General features: G+C 32.9%; 3 protein-coding genes across 3 annotated transcripts; 2 read left to right on the plus strand and 1 right to left on the minus strand.

The window, feature by feature from the left end:
- Positions 1-682: 682 nt before the first annotated feature.
- LOC113861778 (flavanone 3-dioxygenase 3-like) lies at positions 683-2,729 on the plus strand. Its single transcript, XM_027494805.1, has 3 exons — positions 683-919; positions 1,466-1,713; positions 2,165-2,729. Exons 1-3 carry the CDS (start codon positions 683-685, stop codon positions 2,727-2,729), a joined length of 1,050 nt encoding a protein of 349 aa, XP_027350606.1.
- A 2,445-nt stretch (positions 2,730-5,174) lies between these two features.
- Positions 5,175-9,349, plus strand: LOC113861779 (ras-related protein RABD2a-like). The gene is made up of 8 exons (XM_027494806.1): positions 5,175-5,396; positions 6,218-6,290; positions 7,222-7,269; positions 7,351-7,398; positions 7,653-7,724; positions 7,819-7,974; positions 8,131-8,234; positions 9,024-9,349. The coding sequence occupies exons 1-8, from the start codon at positions 5,383-5,385 to the stop codon at positions 9,115-9,117; spliced, it is 609 nt and encodes a 202-aa protein (XP_027350607.1). The 5' UTR covers positions 5,175-5,382; the 3' UTR covers positions 9,118-9,349.
- A 1,243-nt stretch (positions 9,350-10,592) lies between these two features.
- On the minus strand, positions 10,593-15,960 carry LOC113861776 (RGG repeats nuclear RNA binding protein A-like). The gene is made up of 7 exons (XM_027494804.1): positions 15,478-15,960; positions 14,399-14,717; positions 14,255-14,320; positions 13,991-14,123; positions 13,099-13,254; positions 12,938-12,994; positions 10,593-11,348 (listed from the first exon to the last, which is right to left on the minus strand). Exons 1-7 carry the CDS (start codon positions 15,674-15,676, stop codon positions 11,172-11,174), a joined length of 1,107 nt encoding a protein of 368 aa, XP_027350605.1. The 5' UTR covers positions 15,677-15,960; the 3' UTR covers positions 10,593-11,171.
- Between the last annotated feature and the right edge of the window lie 965 nt (positions 15,961-16,925).

Below are 16,925 nucleotides of genomic sequence, written 5' to 3' on the forward strand. Positions count from 1 at the left end.
CTTTAGTTATGTTTTTAGTTTTTATTTTTTTAATAAGTGTTAGTTTTTTTTCTATATATATAAATTTTGAATTCTCCTTTGCTTAAAAAAAAAATCATGCAGATATTTCAAACATATTTAACAATTAAAAATCAATTTCACTTCACTCAATTTAAGGTTAAACACAGACATACATGAGAAAGAGTCCACGTGGCACATGCTGATTGTATAGAAAGTCAAAACAAGACAACCATTATTTCGAGTATCCTATTGTGCTACAGAAAGCATGTATTTGTACTTCTTATAGAATATGTACAAAGCCGAAACGTTTATCCAATAAAAAATGTCCAAACAAGTCACCCATTCCCACTGGCCCTAACGCCGGAAAAATGTTGGATTAATTCAACAATTCTTCCATCACTCAGCTCTTCTTTTCTTCTTCCCCTTTTGACTTCACTCCCCATCACTCAGACCTACTTCAAGTACCATTTAATATAATAAACACACTCATTTGTGAACAAAAATCTTTCTTGTTCGTTCTTGCATGTACAATGTAAGTGAACAACTTAAGGAAATATGGATTGAGGACTATAATGAATGCACATATCCACTAGAACGCTTATAAATAGAACCCAGTGATTAGCTCGATATCTCAAACAATATCACTGAAAATAAAATTTAGCTAACAAAAGAGATCACAATAATGGGGCAACAAGGAGATTGTGCTTCTTCGTTTACTAGTGCTATGAGTCTTGACCAACTTGGTGTGTCTTCTATACCTCAACGTTATGTTCTTCCTCCATCACAACGCCCGAGCCCTCATGTTCCCATCTCCACCACCCTCCCCATTATAGACTTGTCTACTTTGCGTGATCAATCTCTCATATCTAAAACAATCAACGAAATTCGAGTCGCCTGCAAGGAGATTGGTCTCTTTCAGGTATAACACTTGTTCAATTTGTACATTTTCTAATGAAGACACACGAAGCATACACATGTACATTTGTATATATATATTCAATTATTAATTATAGGAGCCGATATATTTTAGAAAAGTGACTACAAAACTTTATGCAATTGTTTAATTCGATATATCTTATTCAAACCAATCGTAGTAGCAATTTTGATTTTGTAGGGCTATTTAATTATTATTATTTTTTCTATGCCACAATTTGTGGTATAACACTTGCCCAATTGGCAGATCATGTAACTTTGCTAATGAATGTGTCTGTATATAAAGAAGCTGAGTGTGTGTGTGTGTGTGTAGTTTTAGAGAAGTAACAAAAAAACCCTTGTTTAGAATTTTGAAATAAGCACTACTATTTCTTTGCACTACTTCTATGAAATTACCCGCCTTCATTTTATTTTTTTTCTTCCGAGTGGAATTGTAACCATCTTTGTTCTTGCTATCATGCATCATCAAATTTCTAAGCTCACTTTCATTAAACTAAATAATTAAATTTACAGATTACTTACATTTTTGTAGGTTGTTAACCATGGGATTGACCGATCAGTAATGGATGAAGCCCTAGAAGTGGCAAAAGAGTTCTTCAACCTCCCTAATGATGAAAAGATGCGATTATTTTCTGATGATGTGCACAAACCTGTAAGGTATGGAACAAGCCTTAATCAATCTCGGGATGAAGTTTTCTGCTGGAGAGATTTCATCAAACACTACTCTCATCCAATATTGGATTGGATTCATATGTGGCCTTCGAATCCATCAAGTTACAGGTACTAATTCTAAATTTTTCAAATGCTTTAATGTAGACCTTTTCAAATGCCAAAGTTCTGCATATTTGCATAAACAACATAATTACCCTCTAGTGCATCAAGTTGTTATTAAGTTGGAGCAGATTCATAACCTTGAATTTAAACTTACTAGAATAAACTTAAAAATATAAGTAATTTTCATAAATCTAACTAGTAACTGCTCTAACGTCTAAATGTCTTCTAAATCCATTTCAAATTAACTAATTTAATTCAAACAATTTAACCACTGCCACCAAATCTTCTCATTCATGTCTATATCATTATCTTGCTATTAAATTAAGGGTAATTATTAATTCACACCCACACGTGGGGTGTGAAATGAGTGAAAAGAAGAAAAGTATAAAGTAGAAGATATAACTAAATAGATGTGGAAAAAAAAAATCTTAAAGTTAAATATCTACAATGTTGACAGGGAGAAGATGGGAAAGTATGTAGAAGCTGTTCAAGTCCTGCAAAATCAACTATTGGCAATAATTTTTGAAAGCTTGGGGTTAAACCGTAGTTACTTACATGAAGAAATCAATGGAGGCTCACAAACACTTGCTGTGAACTGCTACCCTGCATGTCCAGAACCGGGACTCACCTTGGGAATCCACCCTCATTCTGATTACGGTTCCATAACATTGCTCCTCCAAACCCGTTCAGGGCTAGAAATCAAGGACAAAAGCAACAACTGGGTGCCTGTTCCTTTTGTTGAAGGAGCTCTTGTGGTGCAATTGGGTGATCAAATGGAAGTTCTCAGCAATGGACAATACAAGAGTGTGATTCACCGAGCAACAGTTAATGGGGATGAGAAGAGATTTTCCATTGTGAGTCTTCATAGCTTTGCGATGGATAGAAAGATGGGTCCAGCACTTGAACTTGTTGATGACCAGCACCCTAAGTCCTACAAGGAGTTCTGCTTCAGGGAATTTCTGGATTTCATCTCAAGCAATGATATTGCAAAGGGAAGGTTTCTTGACACTTTGAAGATGTAGAAACCATAGATTCCAAGGGTTAAAGTTTGAGGGTATATATAGTTTAATATATCAATAGCATTCTGTGAGGGTTAGTTTTATAAAATGATAAAAAAAAGATGCATCGAGACATATATGTATCATGTATGCTTTTCTTTTCCTTGTCTTCTGTTTGCCTGGCTACTTAATCAATATGTACTTGGAATAAATAAAAGCATGCGAATGCAATAACACCACACTATAAGTTTTAGAAGACTTGAGCAGTGAGAGTCGAACGGTACTTTATATTCTCTCTATCACCATGCCATGATACGTTATTCTTATACAAGTTAATTACAACCTGACATACGAACACAATAACTAGTATTAAAAAAAAAACTGTGTGACCACTTCAAATTATGTATAACAAATTGTGACATATTGAAGAATTTGTAGATAATTAAGACTTAAAATAGGAGACCAAATTTAATATTAGAGCTATGCGGTTTAAAGATCATAGCAAATTGAGGATGGAAAAATGCTTACCTCCCGTTAATAATGATGATTAACGTCGATCAATATGAGAGTCCTCAAACTACACCGAACAAATGCTTTTCTTATACGGGTAATTATCCAAAAAACAAAAAACTTAACAAAGAAAGCAATGCATGAAAATTGTACCCGTGTTTTCCCTTCGTCTATCTTCTTCTTTTCTTTATTTCCGATGTGTCTCTCTCTCTCCCAAATCGTCTCATAAGGTTTCTTTATGCATAATAAGAAGCATTCGGAGAAGAAAAAGGAAAAGGAGAAAGACGAGGATCATCTCTTTGCCGCCACCTGTTCGAAGAGGCCCTCTCAACGCGACGCGTAAATGCACCATTCTTCACTCTTTTTTCGAGGAGCCTCCTCAACTCGACACGTACATACCCTGTTTTATTATTATTATTATTATTATAAGGTCCCTGTTAACCCTCAGACTATTCTTTTAAGGAAACATACTTTTTACATTATTTAAAAAAAATATTTTTACGTATTATTTTAATTGTGATATAAATATATACACGCAAAAATGATTATATATAACAAGCATTGGCAGTGCAGGGTCCCCTCTGATTCTCTGTGAATTTAACCAAAAATTAACGGATGGAAATTAGGACGTACCTGTCTGGATTCATGCATCTCCTATAACATGAAAGGTAGGGTCTCAATGGACGTGAATTTATGAATCCACACTTCTGAATCTCTATTGTTTAGTTTACTCAAAAGAAGAGACATAGCTTCTCAAAGTGATTTGCTTGGAGGAAAAATCATGGTGGTAGGAGCAAAACAAAAGATAAATTAAAGGTGTGTAGTTTTATTTATTTATTTATTACACACGATTAATGGTCATCATGTAGACACTTACTTACTGTGAAATTAATGCATTGCTAACCTCCTATCACAAGATAACATTTATCTAAACTACACTACTCCATATGTAATTTTAATGATGACACTACAGCATGACATGATATCATAAAAGGAGAATAACAAAGGGTTCAACAATTTGCTCTTCACCCTAGGGAAGTTATATGATGCCTTTCTTTTTTCATTTTATTTTATAAACTGCTATACTGAATAAACAAGATCCTAAACTTTTACATTGTATGTATTTAATGGATTGAGTCCACTTTAAATATTTGCCTCCAGTCATTTTGGTTCATGTTACACAGCCTATTCATATATTTGCTATTATATATACTCTTGCCTTTCCATGAATCTACATTCATCAAACATATTTGCCTTCTTAACTTTATGTATAAATAGAATATAATAAGTGCTGATCAACGACCTAGTCCATCTAGCATTAATTAAAGGGTTATTTCGTGAAAAAAAAAAATAAAAGAATAAAATAGGATAACTTTTTTATATTTATTTTTTATGTTTATTTAATTAATATGGTAGAGTAAATTTATTTTATAGACTTATTTTATTTATTTATTTATTTATTTATTTTATCTTACAAAAAAGACCTATATCAATTAAAAAAATACTATAATGCTATCTATTCTAATAATCTAGCATGCATCAAATGAATAATAAGATGAGAGCTTATTATATTTTTATTAAATCAATTTTTATTTAAATTTTTATATTTTATGATTTTTTATCTTATTATATTTGCTAAATTAAATCTTAAAATGATAAAAATAAACAATTTTGATCCAAAATATTATTTTTTGTATTTGAATTAATTAAATTAAAAATTTATTATATTAATTAACTAAAGAGTTACTTAAGATGATTATCTATTTTTAAAATTTTAAATAATAATACTAATTTTTCTCTATCATATTTTAAATTTTTATATAATAAATATTTGTTAATAAATTTTCTTACTTAAAATTAATCCTAATAACCAAAGTTAATGTTATTCTAAAAAGAAAAGGCAATAATTAAAGTTCTGGTTGGGGTCAATTTAATTGGATTGGATCTACCCCCCGACCATTACCATTACAAATACGTCACCGTATTTGTGACGTTTCCACGCGATTTTCATTCGGAAGAAGCAACAAGCGAACCCAACGAGGTTGTCTTTCGATTCCTTGGTGCGAATCTTCTGTTATTCCAAGGTGAATCAACGCCACCGGACCAATCTCCGGCGACATCACACCGATCTCCGGTGAATCCTCGGGCCCCATTTCCATCACTGCAAATGAATCCTGAATAGTACGTTCCTCTATATACCTCTTCCCCTTTTCCCTTTAATCGTCACTGATTTTCTGAAGTTCGTTCCTTTTTGCTTTTTTTATGTTCTGTGTTAAAAGGGTGGGTTGGTTGCTAGTAAATTGGTGCATATTGGTTGGGTTCTGTTAGCATCAAATCTCGTTGTCGTGTAACCCTAGATTCATTGGCTTTCATAAATTTTGACCCTTTTGTCTTTAGTTTAATTACTTGTTAATCAGGGTTCTGCAGCGATCATTGTGATTTTTTGCTTTTGTGATTGATTTTGAGGTGCAGAGTTACCCTGATCTTGTCTTTTGTTGATTTGAAAGAGTCATTTGTGTTTCTATGCTCATTTTTCCTTCGTTCTTATCGTCACGTGGATCAATACCCTAATCATAATGCTTAAGTGCATGTTTGTTTGGGATTAATTCTGTAAGTTGACAAAAGTAAGGGATTATTTTTCCTTGATAAGTTAAATCAAACATGCACTAACTGGATTGAGAAATGAACTGCTGATATTGTATTGTAATTGAATTTGTTGCTTGAATGATTTGATTGGCAATTCATTGAAGGAATCATCAAACTATGCTAAACCAGTGAAATTAGGGGATACAAGAGAGTGTTTGCTCAGTTGCTACGTTGCTACGTTGTTATGCCTTGTGTTATATTGCTTTATAGATCTTCAAGAATCAAGACTTCACAATTGGCTTTCAATTTAGTTGTTAACTTGATGTGTGTGAAAGAGCAAGAAATGGTTGCTTCTGATGCTGATTCAAAAACTATTTGAAGTGAATTAATTAATATGCTGTGGCTATCCTTTGCAGTGATTATCTGTTCAAGCTCCTTCTTATTGGAGACTCTGGTGTTGGCAAATCCTGTCTTCTGCTGAGATTTGCTGTAAGCTTTCAGATGCTTTTTATTTAATTATTTTATTGTTGCGACTACTACTGGGTTTTATTTCCCATTATGTGATCTTGTAATTTTTTTATTTTCATTTTACCTTGTTTTTCTATTCTCTTAGAGAGTTACATCTCTTATCCTAAATAATAATAGCATCCTTTGGGCACTCTTCAATTAAATGTGATAACTTTGTAACTGCGACATCTTAATATGTGATAGCTAGCAGCTACATGTTTTATTCTTTGTTTAAAATTTTAATTGTGTTAGAGTTCTGTAATTAAACGAAGTTGAAATAATGAATTAGTGGATTAGCCTTTTCTCTCTGGATCATTTTCCCTTTCTCCTCATGTGTAATGATGTACGCTCTCCTTATGCACAGAATGGTTGCAAACATGTTGGTTTATCACTTGGCTGCCCAGTATGTTCTACAACTATTCAAGGAAATTGAATGCACTTTTGCTAGATATTTTGATAGGAACTTGATGCTAGAGCAGAAAATATGAAAATATCAAGGGAACATAGCATCCCAGGCCCCTTACCGCATGTTTAGTCTTATTTGTACTAATATTTTGTAAAAGCTTAATTACATAAAATCTTTCTTCTTTCTTTTTCCCTGTGGCGAATATTAAATATTAGCAATGGCATGTCATATCATACATACTTTAAATTGTGCATACTGCATACCCAACTTACCTCACTTGCAATATCCTTCGTAAACTAGATATTCTGCTATTCAGCTATTGTTATAACTCATAAAATATGTCTATGTCATCTGTTCTACCTTTCAGAGATCATGATAGTTATGTCACTTTCTTAAACAAATGGCTTCACTCTACATGTTGGTTGATTGTGGTTCTTGGAGATTGTACATTGTGGGTTAATACAGTAATCTGGATTAACCTGTGATAATTTCTATGTTATGCTACAGGATGATTCTTACATTGACAGCTACATAAGCACCATTGGAGTTGATTTTGTGAGTACAACTTTGCAAAGTTTTTGCTTGAACTGATTGAATCAGTGTCTAAACTCATTGTTTCTTGTCAATTTTTTGTAGAAAATACGTACTGTTGAACAGGATGGAAAGACCATTAAACTCCAGATTGTATGTATCTAACTAGCTTTGTCCTCTATTATCTATTGATATTCAATCCTCCGTGAGCGTGATCTATCTTTTTTAAACTTTTTCGTCGTGCAAACATTTTGGTTTAAAATGTTTGTTGATCATTTCTACCTTTTTCTTTTAAGAACTTCCTCTTTGAATCAATCATGTTTCTAGATTAAGTGGGTCACTGAAATTCATGGTTGTATTGACAGATTGTTTTCTTACCTTGTTCTGTGATCTGATTTTTTATGTAGTGGGACACGGCCGGGCAAGAACGATTTAGGACAATCACCAGCAGCTACTACCGTGGGGCACATGGGATCATTGTCAGTGTTGATTTCCTTGGCATAAGCTTTTAAATATAGATTTTCCCTTTCTAAGTGGATCCTTGCCTGCTTGACTGACTGGTTCCTCTGGCAGATTGTTTATGATGTGACTGATGAAGAGAGCTTCAATAATGTGAAGCAGTGGCTCAGCGAAATTGACCGCTATGCAAGTGATAATGTTAACAAACTTTTGGTTGGCAACAAGTGTGATCTGACAGCAAATAGAGCTGTGTCATATGAAACAGCTAAAGTATTACTTTATTATACACCCAGCCTTGAATTTTATTTTTTCATATTAAGTAAACAGTTTCAAGCTTGTGTTCATGCTTAGTGCTGTTGTTGAGTTTACTCGTATTCCTATTTCAGCTACCCAAACCCTATCTTTATGTTTCCTTTTCGTTGCCAGGCATTTGCAGATGAAATAGGCATACCTTTTATGGAAACAAGTGCAAAAGATGCTACAAATGTCGAACAGGCTTTCATGGCAATGGCTGCTTCCATCAAGAATAGGTATACATTCCTGTTTATAATTTAAACAGTAGATATGCAATAAAATTGCAGAAGTTTAATGTGTGCTCAGGAAAACATATGTAACAAATAACAGAAGAAAAATTATATTGTAGCTCATACCAACATTCTTTAGTTTTGAGTATACTGGATATGGTCAGATTCTATCACAAGTTTTTGGGAAGGTGAAAATTCCCAAACATTGGGCTAGCATGGATATGTCACTAGAGTGGTATTCTAACCATTCCCATCTAGATCATAGTTACCCTTTCTCTGAATAACTCAAATGTCATAAGGAGATGGACTGAAATAGGCAAAAAAGCCATGGCCACTTGACCACATAAGAAATAATTTTGGAGGCCAAATTATGAAGATCCGATATATTTCCTTTTCCAGTCTGCAGCACAACTCTCAGCTAACAATACTATCTCTTTAAAAATGTCCCACCCCTTGTATAAGAAAATGTCTCGAAAATTACTCTGTTCTCTTAGCTAGTCCTTCACAATACAAAATGACAAAAGTTAATATTAGAATGAAAGGGTTGTCACACATGTTTGAGCTAGAGTTATCTATATGAAGTCTATATTCAAGTGGATGAACAAAACACAATGCACAAATCACAGTATATATAAATAGTTTTTTCTGTTTTACCTTTCCTCCACCTGTTCCCTAAGGATGGCTTTAATTTAAACTATGACTAGTTATGTATAGAACTAGATCATTGACTTTTTATTTTCTTTCTCCAATTCCTTCTAAGCTCATTATCTGATAGTAACTTTACTTTGAATGTAGAATGGCAAGCCAACCTGCAAACAATGCAAGGCCTCCAACAGTGCAGATCAGGGGACAGCCAGTTGGTCAGAAAGGGGGGTGCTGCTCTTCCTAACCACAAGTTATTCTGAATCTCTGATCCATTTCTTTTTCTCTGTTTCTCACCTATTTCATGTAAGTTTTTTTTTTATTATTATTTCACTAAATAGTGGACCAATGTCAGAATTTATCTGGTGGTTTGGAACTGACCTTAGATGATCCCATTCTTTGAATATACTTAATGATATGGCTTGTGCAAAGTATATTACTCATCAGTGCTAAATATATATATTCATGCTCTTATCTTTCAATTTGAGACCACTACCTTTTGTTTATTCGATTGCTACAAAAATGTGGTATCATAGAGCAGCACATCCATGCTCTGGGTATAGATAGTTATTTTCTTAGCCTTTCCACGTTTCATCAACAAATATACACTACGTTATAGAATCAACAAAGCTTTGATGGGAGTTTAAATGAAACCATCCATGCTTATTATTTTTAAAACCATGTCATTTATGCTCGTGGAAATTCAGTTCTAAGAGAAAATCAAAGCAGACCACGGGGGACTGACTCAAGCTATAGACAAAGAAGGACTTTGATAGATAGATAAAGGCACTAAGACAAAAAAAAAAAAGGGCTACTTCACTATGAATCAACTTGAGATAGTTGGACTCATTTTACTTGCAAACGTACACTAAAAATGAATTTGTCATGATGTTGGAGACAAGAGTTTTTATAGTTTGAACAGATTTTTTATATTATAAAAATGTCTACAACTCCAGATTAAGGAAAGCACTTATTTTGCTGTGTATTGCTTCACCTATATTTTAAAAGGTTCGTCTAAGCTGATTGGTCTATTTGTGAAAGAATTTATGAAACTAGTATATAATTTTCATCAATTTTTTATTTTAACCTATTCTAATTAGTATAGCTTATCAGAATAAGTTCTTGTCTGTTTATTTCGAAATGTTTTATGATTAAATATTAAATAAAATAATAGAGTACTTAATTACGCTTAGTTTCTGAATGCACTCTAAAGCACGGCAAAAAGAGGGTTTCTGACTAACTTCTCCCGTTTTTTTTCCTTAACTCAGCCAAACAATAGAAAAAAGTAAGGAATAAAATTAAGCCCTTCCAACTAGGAGGCGTTAGACGGAAGCTTGCCTGTGTTGATTCATAGTTTGCCTTTATTCTCCACTTGTGCAAATTCTGGTTTAAGTTTAGTCAAATTCTCTTTAATCTTGAAAATACAACGACCAAAGAAAATTAACATTTACTCTGATTAAATATTAGAAATGGTCTTTCAAGAATACAGTTTATATTGTCATTCAAATATTTTTAACATGAATACATTTATGGTATAAAATATATATTAGCTTATGGTTCAAATTGATTTTGTAAAAACTAAGTTGATGCTCATTTTTATAAGTCAAGTGTTCAAGACCTTTTAAGAACTGGGACCATGTCAGGTATATTTCAAAAGACTCGTTTTAATTTTTAATTATTCAAAACACAATGCTTAGTTGACAAAAAAGAAAAATAATTACACATGAAAAAAATTAGTTGAATTAGCCTCATATCGTAGATGTTCCTGATTCGAGCAATTGAATAATATCTTTGATTCAGGAAAAAAAAAATATATAACTCTTTTGTAAAATAAGAAATCCATCCAATGCAAGTGGGCACAAATGGTGCAGGATGGGAAGGAAAACTGAGGCATGGTCCATCTAGAATGATCTCTACTTTATGCAAGCACTCGCCCACACCAACCACGTACTCCACAAAAATGCTGGATCTTGACCAAAATATAGGATAAGAGAAACCAAAGGTGGTAGCAAAACTGAGATGTCAAACTATGAAAGGGTAAACTCAACAACATTTATGTCTTACCCGCCACCATATACCACCAAAATGTCAAATGCAATAAAGTAAAGCATAAAGGGAAAAGGCTACTAGGGATACAGAACCGTATGAGGAACCTAAATTTACATTTTTTAAAGTCATATAATTAAATGACCCTTCTAATCCAGCAAATTCGATTAACATAGTTCTTTTCTTGCTAAGTTCAAATAAGAGAACCCAAAATTGCAAAATAGGACCAGGATATCAGAAGGGTTCTTGAAGATCTCACTTGCCACTCAAGGTTGGGAAATGCCCAGGATCTTCAATGGATGGAGCAGCTGCATTGCTCGTAGCATTTCCACGATAACCACCACGTCCGCGGCCACGTCCCCTTCCACGCCCACCTGAGTTGTAGTAGGCTTCCCCTTCAGCAGGCTTCAGAAACTCGTTTATGCTGACAGACTTAAGAATATGAAATCCAATAAATTATGCCAAATTAGTCAGCCACACTGAAGAAAATTGACAGGTTCCAAAGCATACTATGAGATCATGAACAACAATTTATTGTTTAAAATCCCTCTTTACAGGGATACGCTAGAAAAGGAAAGCATTGCCTGTCACAGAAAGCCAACCTGGAATGTTGATACAAAAGGAACAAAAGAATTTTGTGGATAAAATCAAGAATAATAAGCAACTTCAAGCAAGGATATCTTAAGCTTTCAATTCAAAGCACAATAACTTGTCACTATCTAAAATTCAATCAGTACAGATAATAAAATTGGGAATAGATTAAAGAAAATTCTGTAGGTTATAAAGAAGCATTAGAAGATTCTGTAAATGCAAAAATGTAATTTCCTTCTGAATGTAAATAAAACCTTCAAACAATGATATCAACACAAATAAATATCACCTTGGTAAAACATCCTTTTTAACCATCATGGAAAATTTTGGCTTGCCTATTTCTAGTCTCTAACATGACTTGTGTTAGCTTTGTAAAATATGTACACATGTTTATTATTCAAAGCTTAAAAAAGTACACGAAGGGAATATTATAAGCAAGATTTCCAAGATGTATATTAGTATTAACTGAATCAATACCAACATAATATATTCAGATGAATGAACCAAAAACTGGAGAAACAAATTCTACTGACACTATTTTTATGAACTGACTCCAGCGTTTAATAAATATCAAAGAATGGAACATGCATACACACACAAACGTATGTACACAATTAAAGCATCCTAAAAAACACCATATTTATAAAAAAAAAAAAAAAAAAGAAATTGATGTACTTGGACCAAACACAACCCATAGTTGAATTTAGAGACAAACAATAGAAATATATAGCTAGACAATTGGCATAGGGACTCTATTGTCAGAAAAAATGACTAAAGTGCCACATGACAGCAATAAAATAAAAAAGCATTTGGAATCGAAGAGATAAGTAGTGTTAAAGACATCATGTCATGTCAAAGCCTAGGGCACCCAAAAATGGTAAAATTTGAAAGCAGAGTATAAGGAATAGAATAGAAAGGAACAGAAGCAATTAACAACTTATTCTTGTAAACATGGTAGAGACATCTTTATCATTATTTAAAATGTCTTGAGCATTATGAATCCAGTCAAATCAGTTTTTCTTTATGATTAATTATCTAATGAAATTAGTTTCCTTAATTACTTTAATCAATACTTCGAATTTCTCAATTGGATTAAATTGAATCAATTGACATTGAGTATAAGATATTTAGAAAACATTAAAATAATATTCAATTAAAGAAAGAACTTTTGAAAATTTCAAAATTAAAAATTCTACACTTTAGCTACATCTTAATCTACTTTTTATTACCAATTAAATATTTTTTCTTTAAATATTTTTCTTTGGATTTATATTTATTTATATTTAACATGTGTTTATAAACCATGCAATGTACAGGATGCTTGCCAGAAATCTTACAAAATAATAACATTTGATAATTGAGCAGAAGAAAATGACAATCGTGGAACTATAAATACAAAGTACCGAGTAAGCAAATTCAAAAAGTCAAACCTTCTTGGATTTCTCTTCCTTCTCAAAAGCCTCTTTTCGCTTATCCTTATCAGACCCCTGGGAATGAAGATAAAAATTGTCAAAAGATAATAGCAGGTATTATCAAAACATTATAAGCAACATGTAATTATAAAGGCAGAAGTTCGTCAAAATGTTCTCACCAGTTTAATGAAGATGTCATGATTGTCTTTCTTGCTTGATAAGGGTTGCATGGATTCAAACTCTTTAATGTCTACCTTTCTTTCTTCAGTCTTAAGTGTCTGCAAGGCCTTCCTTTTCTCTTCCAGCAGTTTCTCATATTCTTCCAGAGTCATCTCCTAACAAAAGAACAGAACAACAGCCTGCTGATTAATAAAATTACAAATACAGAACACTAAAATCACATGAACTATGATATAGATCTTCTAAGGAAAAAGGAGCACTTTAGAGAGTAGACTGCAAGTAGTAACAATCAATGAGAAAATCCAGAGTCCGTGGTAAAAAGACCATAATTTGTTAAGAATGAACCTATATAAAGTTGACAATTTCATCAAATGATACCAACTTTGCGCATTTTTTCAGGTTCTACGAAAGTCCTACTGCACCCAAGGAGAACAGGGAAATGCAATGTATGAGATCAGAGTTCAGACCATTATGAAATAGCAACATCCCCCTAGTAAGCATTAAGCATAAGTGCAGATAGCACAGCTATGCAATGTACTTACTCAGAATCAATACATAGAAGAGCTTTCAGACACTTGCAAAGTTCAGCAATAGTGGACACAATTCATAACCAAGGAAAAGATACAAAGTCATACTAAATAGTGAATGACCAAATCAAGTTCAAATTCTGACAATGCATACAACAACAATAACAACTTCCTACTAGATGAAGTCAGCTACATGGAAACCATTGAACAAAAAAAAAATAATCATGATCAAGCAAAAAAAAGTAGTTCAATCAATTTGGTGAGATGCACTTAGTAGACAATCCAAGATTTAACTTGATTTATTAATAATGTATAAGCACACATCTTCTGTTGGTATGTTAACTACTATTGGCTTGACTTTCACCTTATCTTCAGGCTCTTTTTCTTCAGTTTCATTGGCAGGACTCTCCTTGTTTCCATCAGCTACATCTTCTTCGGCCACAGGCTTCTCATCACCCAAATTCTTTTCAGTTTCATTCACAACTTCATCAGTTGCCCTAATATGAATTAGAAGGAAAAGAAAATATAAATGATAGTAATAATTATATACAAAGAATTTCCCTTGAAACAACTTAAGCATTATCACTGAGAAAATGATAGAATACTGAGTTGCAGAAAGAATGCTTACTGAGCAATTTCATCAGTTTGTGTTCCCCAGTTACCACGTCCAGCACCTTCACGCTTAAATTCCACTCTGCAGATAGACCAAGGGACATCAATATTTACAGAAACTGAAATTCAAAAAGAAATCATTCATCAGTGAAAACATCACCCTCTTCCAGTCCCACTGCGACGATCAAATGCTCTTCGAGGTCGTCCTTCATCCCCAGCATCACCATTGCTGAAACCTCCACGACGACCACCACCACGATAGGGACCTCGTGGTCCACCATAACCCCCGCGTCTTTCTGAAGCCTTCCCAGCATCTCCTTCTTCAAAAGGACCCTGATTATCGGAACCTCCAGTGGCAGGGAATGAGTTCTCTTCATTGGAAGAGTCGCGACTAAAACCACGACCACGCCCATATCCACGTCCGCTGCCTCGTCCACCTCCTCGGCCTCCCCGAGATGGCTCATTTCTAGCCTCCCTCACTAACAATAAGATACAAGCAGAAAGTGTGAATGCACGTAAAAACAGGATCGGCATAGAACAAATGCCACCATAAACTAGACTGACAAAAAAATACACACAAATCTTCTAATTCTAGTGATACATACCCAAATTACAAATAAGAAAAAGAGATCAATAGGCAAATGCATAATCGAATCGACTCACAAACTATGGCAGAATGTGTTTTGAACTTGAAAACTTCTATCAAGCTACACCTCCACAACTTTAGAAGAAAAATCCCACCCATTATGCATAAAAAATCCATAACCCGGTACGAAAACTTAGACAAGATTGTTACCACTTAAAATTAGTTCCTTTCATAAGCAAAACCAATATTATACACAGCGTACACTAAAATAAAACATTAATAATGCATATATGTAACAAACAGGGACAAAAATGAAATCATAATCAACTGCATGTGTAGACACCGAAGATACAAGATTTCCAATAATCACACTCACAACAACGACAACAAAAAATAAAGCTAACTAAACACAGTCATGGAACCAAGGAACCCAAAAGTATTACATGACCTACCAAAAACATCTATATAAGCAGTAGCACACAACAAAATAACTTCATCTAGTGCAACAATAGAACATAAACAAATCGTAAAGGCGAGATTTTTCAAGAGAATATCACCAAGTAAATTCGATTCATATCGCCTCAACCCCCCACAAACAAAAAAGTCAGATAAAAATATAAAAAATAAAAAACTTGAAGAGTTGAGAGGCTCACCAGCCTGAGCCGGCGGAGGCGGCTTGGAAGGCAACTGAGCCGGCTTGTTGGGCTGAGTCTGAGCGGCTCGCTGCTGCGGCTGAGCCTTTTTGGGAGCCGCGGCTGCAGCTGAGGCTGCCTTGAGCTGTTCAGCTGCGATGAGCTGAGAAGGGTCTTCAGCATCATCACCCAACAAATCAAAAGGGTTCATAGTTGCCATTTTCAAAAGCAAATTCCCACAAAGCCTAAACCCAATCGCACTTTTCCAAAGACAAAGGTCTCTACCAACCCTTTCACACTAAACCCGCAACGTCTCCATCACTACACAAACTCAGACACATACACGAATCCACAGATCAGAGAGAAAGAGGTGAAGGGATATGGAGAGTGAAAAACCCTAGCCGCAATAGGAGAGAGAAAGAGAGAGTGTGTGTGAGTGTGTGAAAGAGAATACAATTGACACAGCAACCTAATCTTATGTCTATTTTATTTGGGACCTCGAATGTGCTGTCTGCTGTTGCTTCTTGCTTTACAGGAGATTATTTTTTTAATTATTTTATATTTAAGGTTTAATTTTTGATATAATAATTGTTGACAAAAAAAATTATACATTTCGATTATTTGGGTTTATAAATTCTTTTACTTGTAAGAAAATTTACGTGTTTTCTGAAAAATATTATTTTATTTCTAAATTTTAAAAAAATGTGTAACTTTAACGTGAGTGAAAAATTGTAGAAGAGAAGTTTTTTTTCAATTTTTTATCATAATAATTAATAGTATTTTTTAAACATATATCTTAAAATATTAAAAAATAATATATATTAATTTTTATAAAAATTATAGAATCTAATGCATTAAAAATCATATAATGGTATTAAATGTCATAATTTATAATAAAATCGTATTACTTATTAATTTTTATTATATATTATTTAAAATGTCAATTAATAAAAAATATATTGTAGATATAAATTTCGAATTAGTTAAAATCATTTTAAATCTTTCTATTTTTATGCCTATAATTCTTTTAACTATTAAATTGAGAAAATATTAAATAATTTTTTATATTTTTTAAATAATAAATACATGTATTGTTTGATTAAATAGATATTTTATAATGAAGGAGATTAATTATTAAAAATATTTTTATGATGATAAAGAAATTTAATTACTTATTATAAAAGTCAATAATTTTTAAATGTTAATTTATGAATAACTAATAATTGATAATATAAAAATATTTTATATTATAAGTATATTTTAATTAATTGTAACATTTAACTTAAGAATTCTTTATAGGATTTTGTTAAGAATGCACTTGGTAAAAAGTTAGATATATATATATATATATATATATATATATATATATTCAAAATTATGTTAAAATACATACAAAATTAAAATTATTTGTACTATTTTTTGGGAAAACTAAAATGCACAAAACTTATAGCAATTTCATAGTTAAAATA

This window comes from Abrus precatorius, unplaced genomic scaffold (assembly GCF_003935025.1).
Source record: "Abrus precatorius isolate BTA unplaced genomic scaffold, Abrus_2018 Scaffold3, whole genome shotgun sequence".
Lineage (NCBI taxonomy): Eukaryota > Viridiplantae > Streptophyta > Magnoliopsida > Fabales > Fabaceae > Abrus > Abrus precatorius.